At 45.7% G+C, this 21059-nt stretch overlaps 1 protein-coding gene across 2 annotated transcripts in view; it reads right to left on the bottom strand.

The window, feature by feature from the left end:
- Positions 1 to 21059, bottom strand: part of Cd247 (CD247 molecule) — a 73192-nt gene extending 52133 nt beyond the window's left edge. The window contains exons 1-2 of one of the 2 annotated variants that reach the window (XM_005398233.2): positions 20965 to 21059; positions 18235 to 18499 (exon numbers count right to left, since the gene is read on the bottom strand). In XM_005398233.2, coding sequence (XP_005398290.1) covers positions 18235 to 18292 — 58 coding nt within the window. In that variant the 5' untranslated portion in view covers positions 18293 to 18499; positions 20965 to 21059. The remainder of the gene's footprint in view (positions 1 to 18234; positions 18500 to 20964) is intronic. The other variant, XM_013521423.1, reaches the window with a different exon arrangement.

Here is a 21059-nt window from a genome sequence, read left to right as displayed (position 1 = left end):
CTGAAAGGGACCAAATGTCAGAGAAATCAACTGGTTTTTTCCCTGGAAATTGTTGCTAGGATGAAACCATATAGACTTAGCCATGACCAAGTTAGAGTTGAGCCAGCACCAAGGTGTCCACACCTGTTAGGCCAGGCAGTGGGCACTGAGCGTTGTCCCAGCTTGCGTTATTTAAGAGTGGCCCATGGAATTTACTGAAGTCTTTCTTTGGGTTAAAATCAGGAATGGAAAATGAAACCTCTAAGAGGAAAACAAACAGAAAATGAGAAGTATGTGTAATCCTGGAAGCTTAAGTGTAAAAGTGCAGACGTTAGTGCAGGGGACTCTTTCCTATGAGGTCACTCGGCCTCTGACAGCCCACGCCAACCTGCCCACATGCAGTTGTGCAGAGGGAGAACCAAGATTCAAACCTAGGACTCAGATTCCAGCTCAGTTCCCAATCTGGAGCAAATCATCTTCTGAAATCTTTGGTGTCTCTATCGGCACAAGCACGCTATCCCTCCACATCCCCCAGAGCTGTGAGTTTTTTATGAGATAATTTATGTAAAAGTACTTGGTGGAGAACAAAGTGCGATCCACTGCTCATCTGCTGGTGGTTGCACACCTGGTTCTGCCTTTGTTGGTAATGTGGGTTCTTGTTATTAGCCTTCCCCACATCATCACGGCCTGTGTGAAATTCCTCCTGGGTGATATTCTACCACTTATGCTTCACTGGAGAAATATTCTCTATATAATGAAATGGAACCATTGAACCCAACTTATTTTACTCATGACCCAATGGAGATAACTGCATCCAAGAGGACACTATACCCCCTTACGGTGAGAGATCGTGTAGGAGGACGGGGCTGACCACCCGATGGAGCTCTCCATCTCCCAGCAGGGAAGTCCTGGCAGCCCCTGTGCCTCAGTGCCCCACCATAACTCTCGCCGCTCTCCACCAGACTTGGGTTGCTCTTTAATTCTAGTCTGTTTTCAAAGATCCTTAACTAGAGGCTGGATTTTTAGTTTAAAATTCAACACAATTTCAAAGGCTCTGCCAAAGCTTAAAATAAAACACGGCATCTTTTGATTACATACAGAGCTTCTGGCACCCGTTAGAGGGGTAGCCTGTGAGCCACGTACATGTTGTTTATTAGTTTTTATCTGATGATCTGAAGGTGCTCGCAGCTATTCTAGCACACATGATTTCTCATAATCGCTCCCCCCGTTATGCAAACATATTTTGGAGATGAAGGAGCTGTGTATTGTGATGTGTTATAAGTTCCTGAGAATAGAAACTCCCATGACTTAACTCTCCATAAACAGGGCAAATCAGAGAATAACAACAAATACTTTTACCACTCAGACCAGCTGAATCACATTTGGTTTTTCCATTTCACTTGAGGGAGAAGGCCCTCTGCCTTGAGGATGCTCCTCAACAGATGTTATGTCCTTTTTGTTTTAAGCTTGGCCTCTGTGCTTCTCTGCTGGTAGAGGCCGATCAGCCCCTGCTGCTGTGTGACTGTATAAGGAGGGTTTCTGGGGTATCTCCCTGGTGCTAGGAGGTGAGCAGATGCTTACAGAATGGGGGTTGGTGGGGGCTCCTCTCCAACTCGGAGGTGGAAAACCAGGATCAAGAAGTGATGGAGGTAGAAGTGCACCCGGGCACCTGCCTCCTCTTCGCACTGCTCTTAATTAGGGGTGGGCAAAGTAGAACTCAAAGACCAACGAGAGCAGGCAGCGGCCCGTCTTTATAAACAATGCTTTGTTGGAACATCTGCTTGCTCATTTGTTTGTCTATGGGTGTGGCTGCTTTTGTGTAGAGCGGTAGAGTTGTGTAGTTGTGACAGAGACCCTGAAAGCCTGCAGGATTTGCCATCTGGTGCTTTGAAGGGTGTGCTGACTATGGCTTCACCACCAGGTTGTCATCGGAAGGGGTCCAGAAGTAAAGACTTCAGGCACCCAGGAGACAAAGAAGTAAACATCAGGGTCCCTACGCAGGAATCCTGCCATTGGAAAAGCAAAATGTAACTACCTGGGAAGTTAATGAACGACACAGAGCTGGATGGTAACATGAGGCAGCACTCAACCTCAGCAGTGTGGCAATCTTACCAGTCAGCAGAACTGAAGGGTTGTGTGCCAGGCCCAAAGCCAGCACTTTTCATGAATTATGAAGTTGGCTCCTTGCAAGACCCCTCTGAGGGGCCCAGGTCTAGAGAGCGTGTATGCGCCCCAAGGGAGAGCCGGCACCCAGCTAAGGGGTAGTGACGATAGTGAGTGGCTCAGCACCCACCCAAGCTCGCAGCCAGAGGTTCAGCAGAGCAGATGGTGAACACAGCAGGCCTCCCCCTACAGCAGGTGGGCCACATCCTACCAGTTGATTAAAAACAATGGTAATTCTCCCTCACGACGCCCATGTCCAAAGCTCACCCAAGATACTACTTGCTAATGAAAGAAAAGGAATTCTGAAAATATATATTCTTTCTCATGAGTATGCCTTTAATACAACTTCCTGTCCCTTCTTATTTTATATTCATTCTCTATATCTCTGTCTCGGTCTCGCTCTCTCTCTCTCTCTCTCTCTCTCTCTCTCTCTCTCTCCCTCTTCACTCCTTCTCTCTCTCTCATCTTTACCATCTTCCTGCCATGGCAGAGAAAATCAAGGTCATCCCTCCCCAGTCCTGGCCTATACACCTGTTTTGTAAACAAGCAGGTGTCACTAGAAATAAAATTTATTCTTAACTAAAACATACTCACACAGTCTTTTCTTGTAGTTGAGGGCTGAAGCCTAATCTAGTTTCTCAAATGCTACTGACTGCAGAAAGCCATGAGGATATTGCTAACCTCTAGTGCCTCCTCCCGCTGTTGAAAGCATTTGACTCAGAACTGGGCTGGAACCACCAGCCTCGAAGGTGGAGACCCTGGCAGCTGGGACCTGAAAATACATTGGGTTGCTTCTTCCTCCCTCATCCCAGGGATCCTGCCAATGCAAGGACAGCCTCTCCTGGGGTCAAGGTTCTGCTAGTTTGCTGCTCTGTGGGGCTGAGATGTCAGAGCTGGAAGGAGGGAGGATCTGAAACAGGTCAAAGAACTGTCTAAAATCCGGAATGAGCCTTCCTGTGTGAATTATGTGCAGATTCATTTCGAGACTGCAGAATGTGCTGGTGATGTTTCTCTAAAGGGCAACCCCAGTACTCCTGAGACAGAGGCACCCTGCCTCCGACATGCATTTAGCCTATCTTCTGGGGGTGAAGAGGGGAAGCCGACTCAGAGCCCCAGCTTCTGCAGTGATGCAGGTCAATTTAGGAGGGGCTTGAGAGGCCCCCAGGCTGGAAATGTCCTTCCCCGAGCCCCTGTGGAGTCCCTGCCTGCTGCCCTATCCTTTCTCAGTCCCCACCACACCACGTCATGGGAAACAGCAGTCAGCATTCAAAACAAAGAAACGGGGCCATCCTAGAAATGACTTCCACAGAGTCTTCAGAGAAAATAAGCATATTTTTCTAGCTAAGTAAGAAATTAAAACATTGACTCAAACCAGAATTTCTGTAAGGGACTTGTGCTAAGGATGTCCCTCACCTTTCCATACCCCAAGCTGGCATCTTTCAGAGGGTGTCACTCTGAGTTCTTGTAGAAGCAGACCCTGTTTAGAGACCAAGTAGTTTCCTTGGGAGATGATCTCAGGGAGATTCAGTAGGTGCTACGTATTTGTGTCACCCCAAAAGATGCTGAAGTATGAAGCCCCCCGTGCGGTGCTCAAGGCCCTCCCCGGACTTGTGCATTCACCCCATGCAGTGCGCGGAGCACAGTCCCCCCTTCCTGGGTGTCTTCCTACTTCAGAGCCCTTGCATTTTAAGTCACTCAGTAGACTTCTTGGCTGAGCTTTTCTTCAAGCGTAGTCTATGAGTCATTGAATGGGGGTTCCCTGAAAAAGACAGTGTCAACCTCATTGTACAAATCCTTCTCCTCTCTTCACCCTGGAAATGTGGAATGCATGTGTGCAGATGAAAGTTCAGTCACGGTAAACAAAACTGTCCTGAGTGAGCTTCAGCGAGCACTTCCAAGGTGTAGTGAGTTCCCTCTTCGAGCAGCACGGCACTAATATCCTGCAGGACAAAGGTTGAGGAACGATGCCTTTGTTTTAAACATTTGTGAGCTCATTCTTTAGGAGTCTTGTGACAGCTCCTTGGGGTAAGGAAGCGTGGGTGTCCTGTCCAAGCAGAGGGCTGGGGCCACGCTGTTTCAGTGTGCTTTGCGGGGGAGTACCAAGGCAGCAGCACCCGGCCTGGAGAAGGAGCGGGTGCCAGGCTGAGTGAGTGCCAAGGGCCAGAGTGAGAGGTGCCCCAGCCTCTTCATCCCAGAACAGCAAGAAAAGAGAGAATCTCAGAGAAGGGAAGGCTACCAGGAGCCACAACTGGTTCTTGCGCGGTTTCCTGGGGTGGAGCACCCTATTCTCTGCAGCAGATCGGCCCGTTTCTAACTCCTTTCCCCATGTGGCAAACAGCCCTCAACTCCTCCCTTACAGCCCACCACCACTATCAGGCAGACCACTTCTACTTCTAGGCTCTGAAGAGTGTTGCATGCATCCTGACCAACGTCCCACGTGGTTCTGGGCCAGCTACCTGGGGTCATGGCCAGCTCTGGTTCCTGAAGCTAACCATGTACCCCTGGGGTTCCTAAGAAATGGAGACACAACACAACTGCCACAGGATTAGTTACCCTAATGCATGTAAACAGCACATAAAAGAAGATCCCCCTCTACACGTTCGCTGTGCCAACCACTCCTAACACTGCAGCAGAATGAGGCATTTCCTTCTCTGCCTGAAGCATATAAATCCTTGGGACACCAAGGGACACCACGTACGGCACCTGACATCATACAAAATGTGCTCAAACACACAAACTAGCTTTGCTCTGTATGTTTTTTCTCTCTCTGATCATAGCTCTGTAATAAAGTATGCTCTTGAACATACTCTCTTCATTAATACAGAAATGGCTTGTTTTTCTCCAATTGGTTTTATTCTTCTTTCCCCAAACAGCTCAGCCTAACCGGACATCCTGTCACCATTAGAGGCAAGTGTGGCTGCCAGAGGCTCTGATCAGTGGGTCGTCATCCTTATGGCCACATGATTCTGGGCAGTCTAGGCAGAGAATCATGATATTATTAATTTACTGGCACAAAGAAGTGTCTTTCTGTCTCTCTCTGTCATTAATGGAGGGCTAGGGCAGGGAATCGGAGATCCCAGGTAGAAGGGCTTTGATAGCCCCAGAAAGAAACCTTCTAAGACCTGCAGTTAGGGAGCTCATCTATTGATGAGTAACCAACAGAAAAACTGTGCTTGTCACAACAATTTAAGACATCTGTTCATTCTAAGAAAATTCAGTAAATTAAAATCTACCATGATAACCATCAGTGGTTTTGTAGCCAGAGGGAGAGTGGCCATTGAACCGTCTTATGAAAAATTACTAAATTTGTAAATGACTCCTCCTAATCCTAAAGAATCTTTGACAGCACTTCCTTAAATAATATCCTGTTATTTAAATGCTATAATATCCTCATACACAAGCTTCCAAGGGCCTCATCTAATGACTAATGTGGCTGATATATTCTTTTTCTAATGTATAATTTACATACCTTAAAACACTTCCTAAATCTAAATATATTAGAAGTATAATTACTTGTGTCACTTGTTCGTTCATTAAACTTTTTTTTTTTTTTTGAGACTGCATCTCACTATGTAGCCCAGGCTAGCCTTGAATGCACAATCTTCCTGCATCAGTCTTCTGAATGCTAGGATTACAGACATGTACACCATACTTGGTTTGCTCATTAAACTTTTATTGAACATCTATACAGGAGAAAAGAACTCTGTCTGTATTTACTTGTCTGTGTCTGCACTGTAGGGAGTTATAGCTTTCTCTCTGCCAGACCATCTACCTGCCTTGTTCCTGCTAGGGTTATGGGTAGAATGCTGACTTTGTCATCCTGGAAAACTTGCCAGAATGAGGCCCACATGAAGCAAGGCACAAGTGCTGTACCTGGCCCTCCAGCAACCTGCTGTCCTATAGGTGAGCAGGTCACCGGGCCTCTCACATTACAGGGGAAACATCTTAGGACATGGGAACATAGCCTGTGGAGGCTGGAATGGCAGAAGATGACATGAGCTTCCTGCATGGGAGTGACAGCTGTCTCCATGGGGAGCATGACTCCATGCCCTTTTGTACCCCCCCAAAGCAGTTGAAGGTCATCCCCCTGCTTATGGAGTTTGCACCCCCTGAAGCAGTTGAAGGCCATCCTGCTGCTCGTGGAGGTGGCAGGGCTGCCACCGTCTGGCCCCCATGGGTAGGCAGGCTGAGGTCACATGCCTGCCACCTGCAGCTCCTTTGTGGTTGCCATTCCAGCATGAGGCCCTCTCATGTACATCTGAGACTCCGTGGGCAGCTCCGGAAGCACCGTTTACTGCACCTACAGCAGGGCAACCTGGGGTTCCCGAGACAGATAGCTAGAGCAAGAAGCAGAAGTTCTGGGGTCAGGGGCTGATGCTGCCCCTTGCTTATTGTCTGCTTTGGGTGGTGTCTTGATCTCTTGAGCCATCTTCCCTACCCTGGTAAATCTAGAAGTGGAACTTGGAGGAGTCTATGGCCCTTCCCAGCTCAAATATCCTGTGATTCTGTTGCATCGGCTCAGCCCCACTCTAATCATGCACAACCTTCCCAGAGAGCATTGTCTACTGTTCTTGTCACTAAAGAGAAAATTTTACGGGCAGCATCTCTAACCCCACCCCAGCCCCACCATGCTATGACCTCAAGCCCCTACTTCAGGCTACAAGGTAGGTGCGTTCCTAAAGATTTTGCAAAACTAGATTTATTTTTCACTGGAATCAGTGCAAAGTGAGAATAACATTACATTGAATATTGCACATAAAGTAAGACCTTACTTTTTTGTAATGTATTATTTAAAATTTATGTAATTCAAAATCTCAATAAACATGACTGTCTTTTTTAAAAGAGGATTTTTTTAACCTTCAAAGAAATGGAGGGGGTGGAAGAGAGTGGTGAGGACACAAGGTCAAATTTGCAGAGAAAGACCGTGGGTTTCAAGGGACTCTTCGGAGAGAACATCCATAACCAAGCCAACTGGCCTCTTTTGCCACTCTACAGAGATGACCCATACTGACTTCCTTTGGTGATCATTTTACATTGAATTTGAGATAATTGGCCAATTGGGAGTCTACATTTCTGTTCTGTTTTCATTTGAAATGAAAACAGGCTTTAATGCTGCTTTAAAAAATCCACCCCACCATACTCATATAAAAATCTATACATAGCCAAATTCTCTCTTTATCCCTTGGTGTCTGGGGACCATTTTGCTCTTCAAAATGGCTGTCAAGGTAGGTGTGTTCCTGAAGATTTTGCAAAGCCAAAATAAATTTTTCACTGGAATCAGTGCAAAATGAGAGTAACATTATATTGACTATTGCACATAAGACAAGACCGGTCTTTTTTGTATTATATTATTTAAACTTTACATAATTCAAAATCTCAGTAAATACAACTGTCTACTGCCTCTGAAAGGATTTTCTGAGGACGCTATGGGCTAAAACCAAACCAGGAGCGAGATTAGCATCAAATCTAAGACTTAGAATTTAGAGCCAAAGCTAGAAACTAATGTGTTTTCCAAACCAATGAAATCAAGAAATTGCTATGAAGATTTAAAAAAAGAAGCTGCTCCATAAATCTTCTCCTCACTCCCCTTTCCTTGGCCCCTTTGGACCACACGCATTTGGGGCTGACTCTATTCACAATCCATCTCTCACCTCCAACTAGCTCCCTTTCTAACAGAAGGTTACAAAACTTTGAAAATTACAGGCACCCCACCACCTCCACCCCAAGAGCTATTCCCTGATGAGCTGCTCTGTTGAAATGGTCAGAGTCGGCTTTATAGCAGCCTCTCTCCTGGAACTACGGATGGGAACATTTAACAATACAGCATTTGCGCCGGGCAGGTGAGAGCTGGCCAAGATTTTAAAAGGGATTTCACAGGCTTGGTCAGCAGGGAGATGGATGGGTGAGCAGTAGTGGATACAATTATTTGACTTTTGGGGCTGTTCTTTTGAAGCTTCTATGCTTAATAGAAAGAAAAAGAATAGTCCTCTTTGCCAACCTTTTGTAGCTCAATCTTTATTGTTCCCATCGAAGCCCAAAGAAAACGGACAAGAATCGTTTTGTCCAGAAAGCATTTGTGTATTTTATATAGGTCGGGGCTTTGAAGCGTTGATAGTTAAGTGGGAGAAAAGACAAAGATTTCTCTCTACTCTGAGAAATCAAAGGAGGACTTTCTGAAGCTCTATAGTCTAACTCAAAACAGACCTGGGTGGTATCCCCTCAAATACACACTTCCTTTGCTACTAAACTCAGCATGGAAATTAGCTCAGGCCCACAAAATGATGAAAATTAGACCAGACCACAAAGAACAGAGCCTGAAGACCAATTCAGACTTCTTTTTGTAAAAGCTGTAACCATGCTTTCCAGGACTAGAGTTTTCCTTAACTTGAAGGCTCCCTCTCATTCAATGTCCACCTCTAAAACATGGGTCTGGTCAACAGGCTGATCAGGTCAACCATCTGGAGGAAGGGTTGTTTGTTTGACCCAGAATATATGAGAGGTATGTAGTTGGGGCTGGGGATTTAGCTCAGCAGCACAGTGCCTGCCTGGCAAGCACAATGTCATGAGTTCGATTCCCAGTACCGGGGGCGGGGGAAAGAAAAAGAGAGAGGTATATAGTGAATATTTACTCACTGATAAGTTGAGTGGCCAGCCAGGTGAATTAAATCAAATATTAAGAATATCTGTTTTTATCAACTAACTTGATAGCTAAAGTAGGTCAGTGGGAGCCATCTTGGTAGACTGCTTGCAAGAAAGAAAAGCATCAAATATATTTTGACGGCTTTAGCTACAACACAGAGCATGGCCACTGTGGAAAGAACTGGTGAGAATTTGGGGAGATGTAACATTTTTCTGCTGATGGGAAAGTGTTCCTGAAACTGCATGAGAAGGGCTCACATTAGGGAAATATTTGTGTTGGGTTTTTAACCCTGAGTTCCGAGAACAACAATTTTCCACCTTCTTTTGTTAATCTAACACACATAACAATATCAATGATGGGTCGGGGAGATCCCCACCTATCTGGGCTTAAAGTCAAGGGATGGATAGGGTTTCCACAGGTGAGGGAAGATAGAGCCAGCATTCTAAGTCTAGGGAACTTGGAGAGAAGAAGGTGCAAAGAAGGAAAAAGACCAGCTAACTTGGGAAACGGACAGTTCTGAGAAATCCATGCATCCATGAAGAATCCACTCCCCATCTCTCCAAGATGCTAGAGGTTCGAATTTAGATAGGAGATTTCTTGCTGTCCTGCTCCAGGATCCCTGGAATGTGCTCAGCGACATCGTAGTTTCACTGCTCACCTACCCTGCTTGCCAGCCCTGAGTTTAAGCAACCTTTGCCCTTCTTTCTGCAGACCTGTCCAGCTGCTACTGAGGTCCTCTTTAATAAACACACCACACACACAAGGCCACTCACTGGTGCACACAAAAAACCACAGTCCTCCAGCATCAGCCTCACCCATCTGCACATAGGTGAGCATTACAGGCGCTGTCACTGACACCTCACACATCATCAGCCCTGACATGGGGCACAGGCCCCTGCACCACCAAAGCGTGAAGGTCAAAGGGCACGTTTGCCAGTACCCACACTGCCCTGTAACCCATGGGCCTTGGGCTCAGCCGGCATAGTGGCCTTTCCCCTGCTGCAGGCTGCTCCCCAGGCTGTGTCCTATCGCAACAGGTTATAATCTCCACTTCCCATTTCCAGCCTATCTTTTCTGTTTTGTTTTTTCATACCCAGTACTTTTTCAGTACTGGGTATGGAACCCAGGGCTTTTTCATTGAGCCACTGTTATACCCTTAGCCCACTGTTATTTTGAGACAGAGTCTTGCTAAGTCATTAAATTGCCCAGGCTGGGCTCAAACTTGCAATCTTCCTGCCTCAGTCTCTCGGCATGCTGGCTTACAAGCATATGCCGCCATGCTTGACTCATCCATCCTATGTTTTCTACTCTTTCCCTTGTAAGACCTCTTTTCTCCAACTCTCTGCCTTTGCTCCCAGCCCAGATAGTGAATGAGGGTGTCATTCTCTGTATCTTAGAGCCAGCCCAATTTTGAAAAGTGGAGAACTGCTGAAAAATACAGGCACACTCGGCTGATTTTTTCACCTCTACAGCAAAAGAGAGGAGCAAGGTTTTATTTGTTGGTGTCCCTATACATCTGAAGCTGGGCTGTCCTCCACACTCCCACAGTCTGGCCAGTGCCACAACATCGACAGCCCATTGCCCCAGCATCAAATGTGTGCAGACACGCTGGAACGCCTGCCTCTGGCGATCTCCCCTCCTAGTTGGGACTGGAATGGCCATTCTAGGAGTGGCAGGCATTGTACATCTGGCTCTTCGATGCTTTGTGCATTTTGCTTCAAGCCTCGGCCTTGTTATGGTGTTCAGCTTTGTGCCTCCAACAGAGGTTTGCACTCCCTGAGCCCAGCCTAGACAGATACAAGTGGACTCAGGTCTAAAATCTGACATTAATAACCGCAAATGGATTATAGACACTTGTTACTCAAAAGACAATTGTTTCTCTCCTTTAAGATTTAGTAAGAAACTAAATCTCAACTCAGAGTCTGTGCATAAAAGTGTAACCCTATTCTTAAAATCTCATACACATAAAACCTTCCACACTGGATGAAGATGCATTCTTGCCAAACAGATTAATTACAGGCAGGTGTTTGGAGTCATTGCTTCTCAAGTATGGTTTAAGTTAGCTGTTAACTTATACCAGTGCATAAGGCAAAATGGAGGGCGTATACCTGCACACAGAGAAACAGACTGAGCTGCAAAATAGAGTTCCACTCTTCTCTAGGAATGTGCAAAAACAGGTATATTTATTATGAATAAGATGGAAAGTATGAGTTTATCAGATTTAGGAAAAATGTGAGTTTAGAACTGTAATAATATGTCAGAGAAAAACAGTCCTATATTAACAATCTCGCATGTCATACTCAGGAGAAAAATCATATAGTACGTAAAGATGTTCAACATCAAAGTAATTATTCCTTCCTTTAAAATGAAGAAGAAAATAGGACTAAGTGCTTCCAAAGGGGAAAACCTGAAAAGTCAGCTTCAGAGTTCAGTCACGGGGCATAGCTAGCGCAAACCACGAGCAAGAAACAGGCAGAGCCACTGCAGCCAGCGTTCAAGAGCCCCAACCCCACGTAGAAATAATTTGAAGAGCAAAATAAAATATAGGAAACAGACATCGATCTTCTGCAAGTGGGAAAGGAACCAGGAGATAGAAAGGGAAGGAAGGGGACATAAGAACAATTCAGATGTGTCACATGTATGTACCAACTCCCCACTGCGAATGTAGGCACTGTGAACTGCAGTTGCATACTAACAAAAACACAATTCAAGAAAACTTAAAACAAGAGCACCTGGACCAGCAATCGAAAAAGTGCATGAGGGCCCGGCCTTTGTCTTGAGCCAGTTCCCAATTACTGAGAGTCATTTTCCTAATTTTAAAGAGAATTCTTCTGCTTTCGTTAGTGCTTGCCATAGAAGGGCTGTGATGTCAGTCATGTGAGGGTCTTGCAAAGCACTCTGCAAACTTCAAGGATGGGGTTGTAAGAAAGAAGGGCGGTCTGGACCGGGCAGGGAGTCTGCAGGCCCTGCTCTACTGCTTTCTGTTTACTTCTTCCCCTTGAGCCTGGCGTTGGTTGCTGAGTAGCACAAATCATAGCCAGCAAGTAGAGCAGACAGTGGACGCGTGTAACAGCTCGGCCACCGTGCTTTGGCTGCTTCAAGCAGAGATAACATTTCTCACTAACAAAGTCCTGCGTGACCTCCGATAGATCTGCAACCAGTATGCGGCATAAGAGACAAGCCAGAGAAGGTGGAACTGAGACCTTGGAGTTTTCACAGTTGACCCTGTGACTAGAAAGGGGGAATAGTGCAATAATGTGGCAATGCAGAATTTTTTTTAATCCTTTATAGCAGCGGGGAAGAAAGAAGTTCACATTCCAAGTTCCGCGAGCCAGTAGCAGTGAGGTGGGGTGGGTGGGTGAGGACTAGGTAATTAAACGGTCTTTAAAGCTTCTCATTTCAAGATCACAGACAATTGCTCTTAGAGCTGAAAAGGATGTTCCACCTTCCCATCATTTCTCACCTCACAGACGAAGAAACAAAAGCCCAGAGGGAAAATTCTACCCAGGTGTACACTGCAGTTTAGTCACAGAAGGGGAAAAAGAAAGTGAGCTAGTTTGTTCCTGCTCAGATGTACTGGGAAAATGGTACTCCTTCTGTTCTGAAGGTTGGGAAACTGAGGCAATGTGATCTCGGCTGCAGCTTCCCCAGCATCTCTTTGTGCACGGACACCTCTGAGTAGTATCTCCACCCCGGCAGGTCCTGCATGAGGCAGGCACCATTGCCGCCATCTCGCAGAGGAAGAACAGGGCCCCGCGGTGGGCACCTTCGCTACAGAAAGGCTGGGCCTTTCTCTCTCCCCCTCCATCTGCCTGCAGAGGGTCGCGAAGAGCTGGAAAATCACTTTCTTCCACAGGACTGTTTTCAACAGAGGACGAGAGGATCCTGTGAAATGCTCTTTTCTTGAGCCAGTTCTTAATTGTCAGTCCTTGATTTGTCCAAGGGATTAATGACAGCTACTGTAAGTAAAAATTTTTCTGTAGGGTTAGCTTTAACAACACACATTAGAAATATTCTACTTATCCAACAATAAGGAAATAGTGAAGAAAACATGCTGTCTATGGTCTGTGAAAGTTTATATAGCAATGAAAATAATCTTGAAGCTGAAGTATAGCATAATACAATAAAATATTAAGAAAAAAGCATGTGAAAATTTTTATGGTAAAAATTATATAAAGATATATATGCACAAGTTTAAAAAATGTTGGAATAGAATATAAAGAAGTGAAAATTAAAAGTTATTAGGATGGCTTGTTATGGATTTAAAATTTTTTAATCTCCTTCAATGGTGGTGTGCTATTTTAATTAAATAAGAAAAAGAAAAAGGTGCTTAAGAAAAAGAAAAAGGTGCTAGCTACCTGCAACATTTATTTAATAGCGTAGCTCAAACTGGGCTATAATGGTGATATATCCTGCTAACCACTTATATTTTATTTCCATATTTCTGAGGCAAATGGATATTTGGCTTGTGCTATAATCCAGTCTTTTTCTAACTGTACTTTTCATTAGTTTATTAGTTAATAATCTTCAGTGGTGCTAGCATTGTTTTTTTTGTTTTGCTTTGTTTTTTGTTTTGGTTTTTTGTTTGTTTGTTTGTTTTTTGCCTATCCGCAGTGCTAAAGCCAAATCAGAAAAAAATGAGCATCTTTATTTTTGAGATATATGTTAGTTTACTCACATGAAATTATCTTTTTAGGGATTACAGGCTTGCTCAATCACACCCGCCTCCAAAACAAATAGTAGAATTTCATATAGTCAAACAAGAAAATTATTTGTAATGGTTGGATTTTATTTTATTTTTTAATTTTTAATTTTTTTACTTTTTTGGTCTTTTTGAGACAGGGTCTCACTATGCAGTTCAGGCTGGCCTTGAACTCACTTTGTAGCCCAGGCAGGCCGCAAACTCACAGCAATCCTCCTGCCTCAGCCTCCCAAGTGTTGGGATTATAGGCTGTATCACCACACCTGGCTGGGTTTTATTCTAAACCAGCCTTGTAACTCACTTCAAATCATTCTACTCATTCAAACTCCTTTGTCAGCTTTGCCAGTTTAATTCCTGTTTTTGGTTTAGTTTTGTTTTTAAAGTACATTGTTTAACATCAAGTCATCTAGAGGAAAGTTCCCCATAATGCCAATCCAACAGACCCTCAAATAAACCATTAAAGTTAACTATATAGAAACACTTAGACGTTCTTCGCTCATCCCCACTGTAATTCATTCAAGAAACACTGCTGGTATTTATAGTGTGTCACCTGTTCCAGGTACTGTGCTGTGTGCTCAGTCTGAGAGCAAGATAGGAGCCTCTTTTTCCTCAGGGAACTCAGAGTTGTTTGGGGGGCTGGAAACCCTGGCGACAAGCATACAGTGACTCAAACAAGCATTTCATTTCAACTAACAGGTCAAATATCTGGTTTAATTTTTTTTTTTTTCTTTTTGGGTTTGGAGATTAAATCCAGGGCCTTTGTACTGAGCTTTAGCCCCAGCCCTTGTTTATTTTTTATTTTAAAACAGAGTCTCCCTAAGTCATTAAATTCCCTAGGCTGGGTTTGAACTTGTCATCTTCCTGCTTCAGCCTCCGAGTGCTGAGTTTACAGGCGTGTGCCACTACACCTGGCCTGATTTAATTTTTTTAAATACAAGATTAACTGAGTGTTCAAATTGATTAAATCTACCTTCACTTCAGTGTCATTAAGAAGCATCTTGGGCCAAGCAGAATCAAGAATTTTAATTTGAAGTATTTTTGACATTCATTCAACCAAAAAGCTGACCTAGAGATACAGACTCAGGAGAAAAAGGATTCCTGGAGCGTGTGTCTAACAACTGTACTCTGAAATTGTTCCCTCGAGTGCCTGGACCCTTCTGAATGCGGGGTGACTTTTGAAAGTAAAAGCATATATCAAATAAAAATTAAATATGAGTTTTTCTAAAAGAATAAAAGTGAAAATAAAAAGAACGTTCAAACGTACAGCAGTGGTTATATACCTAAGCCGGAGTGTGCCGGGACCGTGCTGGGACTGTGGAGTGGCAGCAGACATGGTTTTTAGGCCCCTGAGTCTGAGAGGGAAAAAGGCAGAAAAATCGAACAGTGCATTCGGAAACGAAGAGCCAGGCTGCTGGAAATCAAAATTAACCACTGGGGTGCACGCCATGAAGCCTCATGCTGGGTCACATAGAAGTTTCCTCAAGCCCCCCTCCCGGCAGTTTTGTGCAGATTTGGTGTTGAAGATGTTTGTATTTTGAACCCCAGGGATCGAGCACCCCAGCCAGCTACTTGGCTCAGGGCGACCACCCTGGCTAGGGATGGCCACAGGAACGTGTTTCTAACTTTCTCCCCCTTCACTGTTTATGTTCTTTTGGATATGCTTTCACTTTGGAGAAATATTTGCCTACATGCTCTCTTAAAAAAATTAAAATGGTGGCTGTAATGCTTATCCTATGACCACCCCAGCCGCGACTCTCTTTGGCCATGGTGCCCGGCACAGCCCTTGTGGCTGTGTTCCCACGCTGGCAGGGATACGCTGGGGACTTGGGAGAGGACACGCTGCATGTCCACAGATGGAGGGAATATCCTGCTGCTCTGCAGCACAATGGGGGGCAAACGGGGAACCCCAGCCCAGGGTCTCCGATTCCTGCGCCCAATGTTTTTCAGGAATTCAGTCCAACATGTAATGATAATAAGCAATGCAACTCCCACTTTTTGGTCATATACGTATCAGGCACATGTCATTCAATTCTCATTTTCTCATTTCTTTAAGAAAGGTATCGTGGTGACAAGAGTGTTAAAACCATGAGCACCCAAACTTCTTTGGTAGCACGAACCACACAGTCACGAGGCGCTGCAGCAACAAGGGAGGTAAAAGTAACTACAAAAACATCCTTTCTTCCCCAGAGCTAAGGTCATATCTTTCCCAAACAGCAGCTGTCCTTATCTAAGGTCCGAGGGCCTTTTGTGAAGCCTGAGCCAGACCTTGAGCATTTGCGACTTTAGTTACAACATAGGTGGTCTTGAAAAATTAACAGGGAACAGGATGCCCTGGAAAATGCATCTCTAAAATAGTTACATTTGCCAACTTGGACCCTTTCTTACCTCTTTAAAAACCCAGTCTCTGTCCCTGAGTATGCTGATCCTCTCTTGGAAGCTCGCTGACCGTCCCTCTTGAAAGGCAACTCAGTGATCTAAATAAATTCTTGTCTTTCCTATAATCTTTGTCGGCAAATTCTTTTTACACCTGTGTCACTGGCCTCCCATGCACCATCTGGCAGAGCCAGTTTTTCTAATCTAACTTTAGAGGTAAGAAAACTGAGGCCTGGAGGGACAGAGTAAATTGCCTAGGGTTGCAGAGCTAGGAAGGCCTGTGATTGTCCTACCTGCACCATGTCCAGCTACTTCCTAAAAGCTGAGCTGCTCACAACCTGAAGTTCCTCATCGAAGGAAGGACAAAGGCCACACTGGGCAATGGGTGCATTCTTGTCCACAATGGGCAGGGAGTCAGAGGCACGGAGGAGCTGAGGGTCCACAGGCAAATGTACACCCCACCGCCCTGCACACCATGTTAGCTTCGTCTGGCTCTAGGCCTCTCTGGAGAGGGTCTTGGTAGACTTGGTGGACAGACGAGGTCATCACTGTCTTTGATCCCAAAGAAATGCAAATGGAAAGGCCCAGGAGTAAGTCTGGTGGCGGGAGGGCCAAGTGACTTAACTGAGAAAGAACACAGGAGAGACCCCTGTACTCTGTGGACAGCCATTCGTCCAGGGGACAGTGGAGAGGGCTGCGCACAGGCAGCCTGGTGCATTGAGGGCCTGTGTCCCAGGCCCCTCGAGGCCTCCACTTACCTCCTCTCACCTCATTTCTGGGCCAGGAAACTTTGAACAACTTTTCCCTATCTTCGTGTCTAAAAATAGCTATAATCTCAGTCTCCATAGAACCAGAGCAAACGACACAAAAAAAGTGAGCAACCCAGTCTGCCCGTGGTTCTGTCTTCCCGCAAGTTCTGTGTGGAAATGGGGCCTGGGTAGCCGCTCTTCCTCTGGGTGGTTTTGCTCGCCACACTTGGCAGCCATGATCCTTCACTTAGCCTCCACCTCAAAGCCTATCACAAGTGGACTGGTGAGGTGACGGTCAGGGATGGCGCCACACCATCTCCCTCCTGCAGCCTCCCAGCCTGACACCAGAGTCCAGAGCTGCAGCCCTCAGCTATTTCCCCGACATCACGGAGTTCCCAGATGTTAAGCTCTTCTTTGTCCCCTGCATGCAAGAACCAGCCACGCTGTGCCCTCACCACAACCCCATGTGATTCATCCACACTAGGGTCTTTCTGAGAAGACAGCTGTGATCTTACAGAAAAACCCACAGTTACACGGCCCTCCAGCCTTAGCTCGCTAGCCCAGGGCTGTGCCATGCTCCCTGGCAGGAACACAGGTGCCAGAGGCCCCTCCTGCCTTCCCAGTCTTGTCCCTAAACAGAACTCCCACACTGGCACGAATGGTAAAGTGGAGGGAGGACACTGGTCATGACGTCCTGCCCCTGCCCTGTTTCTTTAGATCTAAATACACGCCAAATGGCACAGTGTCAATCCCCTGTCTGGCCCGTTTTGTCTCCCCTTGTTTTCCTCCCCAGCATCCGGGCCAGAAAACACGGCAGCGACAAAATGCAGAAAGCCAGCCATCGTGGCCTAGAAGGTGCAGGGAAGCAGCAAGTGCTCTTGTTGGCTGTCTGGCTGGCTGTTTCTTGTGGTGGTTACTTGACAAGGCACATCCTCACTCTGTCCCCTCTGTTAGTCAGGGGTGGTGGTGGGTGAGTCACCCAGCCCAGAATGGGTGTGTCCTCGGGCAGCCATGACAGGCCTGAGCCCAGGCAGGGACGCTCCAGGCCAGAACCTGGTGAGTGCCTTGCAGGAGGCTGCGAGTTGCCTGCTTCCTATACCTGCCCCCGGCTTAGTCCATCCACTCCACTTGGTCCCTGGCCTGCCAAGGTGGCTCAGGACAGAGGGGGTCACAGGCCATGACCCTGCCTGGCTGACCAGTGAGAGGTTCTTTTGGGGGCAGAGTGTCGTGCCAGCAAGGGGGAGTAGGGAGCGGACGGAAGGGTGACAGGAAGAACGTCGCAGTGTGAATCTAGGCCTCCTGACATTTTCTGATCCTGCTGGGTTTCTCTCCCTTTCTCCACACTGGCCTGCCTCACTTCTTCTCCTGTTTCCTTCCCTGGTTCTTCCCCTCCATAAACTTTCTCCTCTCGTCTCTGGAAAATCCACACTTCAGACAGCTGAGCTTTCGAACAGCTGGCTCTGAAGTGATGCCCAGCTTGTCCGTCATGGACATTTCCTGCTCAGCGGCCCCTTGATTTAGGGAGGACAGGATTCGGAGGAGACACCAGCTCCTCCCCATCCCTCTCCTACCCCCAACACACACAAAGAGCCCTGAGGAGGCCTCTGCCTTCGAGCCATCAGCCCTACCTGAGAGCGCGAGCTGTGCCTGCAGGATGGCCGCGATCGCAAGTGTCTTCCTCTTCATCCTGACCACGTCCAGGACAGCAACAACAGGCAGGGGCTGAGGCGGCTGTGGCCGAGACGGCAGAGGGAGACAGGCTCTGAAGGAGTCTCTGCTGGCTCTTCTGTCGCTGCCTCCTCAGGAAGTGGAGGCCTGCGGGCCTTTGAGAAAGCACCTGCCAACTGAGGCAAGAAACTCGCACTCCCCCTTTCGGTTCACAGGCAGGAAGCTCTGGAGGTTTGAGGGTTTAGGGTGTGAGTGTGTGTATCAGTCTGACTGACTGAATTTTGCTTTTTCTCTTCTTGGACCATTGTTTTATGTCCATTTATTTTTTTCCTAATTCTTGTCTAATTCTTATCTTGATTGGTAAAGTCAGTCCCAAGGCAAATGTGAGTTCCCAATGCACGTAAGGACATTTGCCGTTTTCCTAGACCCACAATGTTTTCTTTAGGTTGGTAAGATGAAGAGCTTGGGACTCTGAGTCAGGTTAAGTGTAGCAACAGACACCTCCACCTGCCACCTCCTCGCTGTGTGTCCTTGTGTAAGCCACTCAACACCTCTAGACTTCCCTACCTAAACAGCAAAGAGTGGAGCAGTTCTGGGTCTGCAGATCTGAACGTGGCCTAGTGTAGACCTCAGGATACTATGAGATACTACGGCTCAAATACTTTTGTTAGTTGTCAACATTTCCACATTGAAGTAAGCTACAATAATAAGAAAAATAAAGTATAAAACTAAATATAATTAAAAATGGTAAGGTCTATAGGAAGCAAATCTTAAAATACTGTGAAAAACACACAAAGGACTTGGGTAAATGGAAAGGCCTATCTTTCCTTGATAGGAAGCTCCCTCTTGAGAATTTCCAGTTTTTCCTAAATGAATTGTTATCTCTTTAAATACCAATAGAGTTTTAAAATAAGATAAGCTGATCTCAAAGTTTAAATGAAAAAATTAATGTACCAGAATGGTCAGAACACAAAAGTACAAGCAACCAAAGACAAAATAAACTGAACATCATCAAAATTAAAAATATAGGTACATCAAAGGAAACAATCAAGGAAGTGAAGAGACAGTAACACCTCGGGGCACACGTTTCTGTTTGCAGACAATTCAGTTTCCAAACAAAAGCACTTGGGCAAAATTTTGCTTCTGTTCACAAACCACATCAGGTGACAAACATGACCACAGTTATCTTCCCCACAAAGCACAGCCATCCTTCCCAAAACTGTAAAACAAATTAAGTTAATACACCAAGGTACCACTATATAATCCACAGAATGAAAGAAAATATTTGCAAATTATATATAGGGAGCCCTTCCTGGTCCTCGCTGTGGCCCAGGAAGTTTATATTTGTGATCCCTTGGAAAAGTTATTGGCATTCTACTGAGTTAATTCCAATCTACCACTTCCAGTGAAACCCATGGCGAGAATAAAGACACTAAGGCATATTTGTAGTTGTGGGAAGTCAAAGGGTCCTAGGTCCAGCCATGGTGTTGGCTAACTGGAAGAAAGGCCTCAACCCAGGGCCAAACCTGGGTTTTATTAATTTGTGAAGAAAGGAGGGGCTTGAGGATGAGTGACTGTGAGAATGTTGGGAAGTGGGTGAGTGTTGTGAGCTGGGCTAAGTAGGAGGCCCGAAATCACGTCTGCAATAGGCAGAGAAGAATGTGCAGAAAGAGTAATCTGCATGACCCAATTCTAGGTGGTTTCTAATGTTTTGGGGCTGGTGCTTCAGCTCCCATGTATAATCTTTTATGCCCTACGAAGCCATAGCCTCTTATCCCGAGGCTCCATCCCAGCCATCAGCATGAAGCATGGCTCGCTATCCCACGTCACCCAGGCTCACACGAGGGAGCTATGGTGGTCCGGGGAAACATGCCCTGTCATCTTTGCTTCAAGGACTACCATCAGCACCTCAGCTGGACCAATTTGCATTGCTTAAAGCCATTTGAAGGGATAAGAAAAAGCTCTGTACACATAATACACGGAAATAGGGCCAGGTTTAGCCAAAATGGAGACAACTGCTCCTCCTTCAAGGAGAGTCACCCAGGTGGTCCTCCACAGTTATATACTAATAATGGTCCTGTATGTTAACTATATAACCAACCCATGCAAGTTAACCATAAGACAAAATAAAAAGCAGAAGTTGACCAGAACTGGGCATAGTGGTACATACCTGTAATCCCAGTACTTGAGGGCCTGAGACAAGAGGACCACTACAAGTTCAGGGCTAGCCTGGGCTGCACAGTGATTTCAAGACCAGCCTGAACTACACAGCAAGATCAAAAAGCAACAACAAAGCCAAGGAAAGCAAGCAAACAAAAAAGTTGGCCAAGGATTTAAGTACAGATTTCTCCAAAGAAGATCAACAAATGTCTAGTAAGCACACAAAAAGACATTCAATGTTAGCCATTAGAGAAATGCGAATCAAAATCATAGTGAGATACTACTTCATATCCACTAGGATGGCAAAAACAAAAACCCAGAAAATGCAAGTGTTAGTGAGGATGTAAAGAAATTGAAAACCTCATACAAATTCCTGTTGGGAATGTAAAATGGTGATGCCACTGTGAAAAACAATTCCCCCAAAATTTACACAAAGCTACTATATGATCCAACAATTCTACTGCTCAGTACATACCCAAGAAAAAAGAAAACATATGTTCACACAAAATTTACATGCAAAATGTTCTTACCAGCATTATTCATAATGTCTCCAAACTAGAAACAACTCAAGTGACCACAGCTGAGGAATGGATAAGCAGTTGTGGCATATTCAAATACTGCAATA

This window comes from Chinchilla lanigera, unplaced genomic scaffold (assembly GCF_000276665.1).
Source record: "Chinchilla lanigera isolate Chin_1 unplaced genomic scaffold, ChiLan1.0 scaffold00061, whole genome shotgun sequence".
NCBI lineage: Eukaryota > Metazoa > Chordata > Mammalia > Rodentia > Chinchillidae > Chinchilla > Chinchilla lanigera.
Note: the sequence above shows the minus strand (reverse complement) of the source record. Positions and strands in the feature narration are given on the sequence as shown.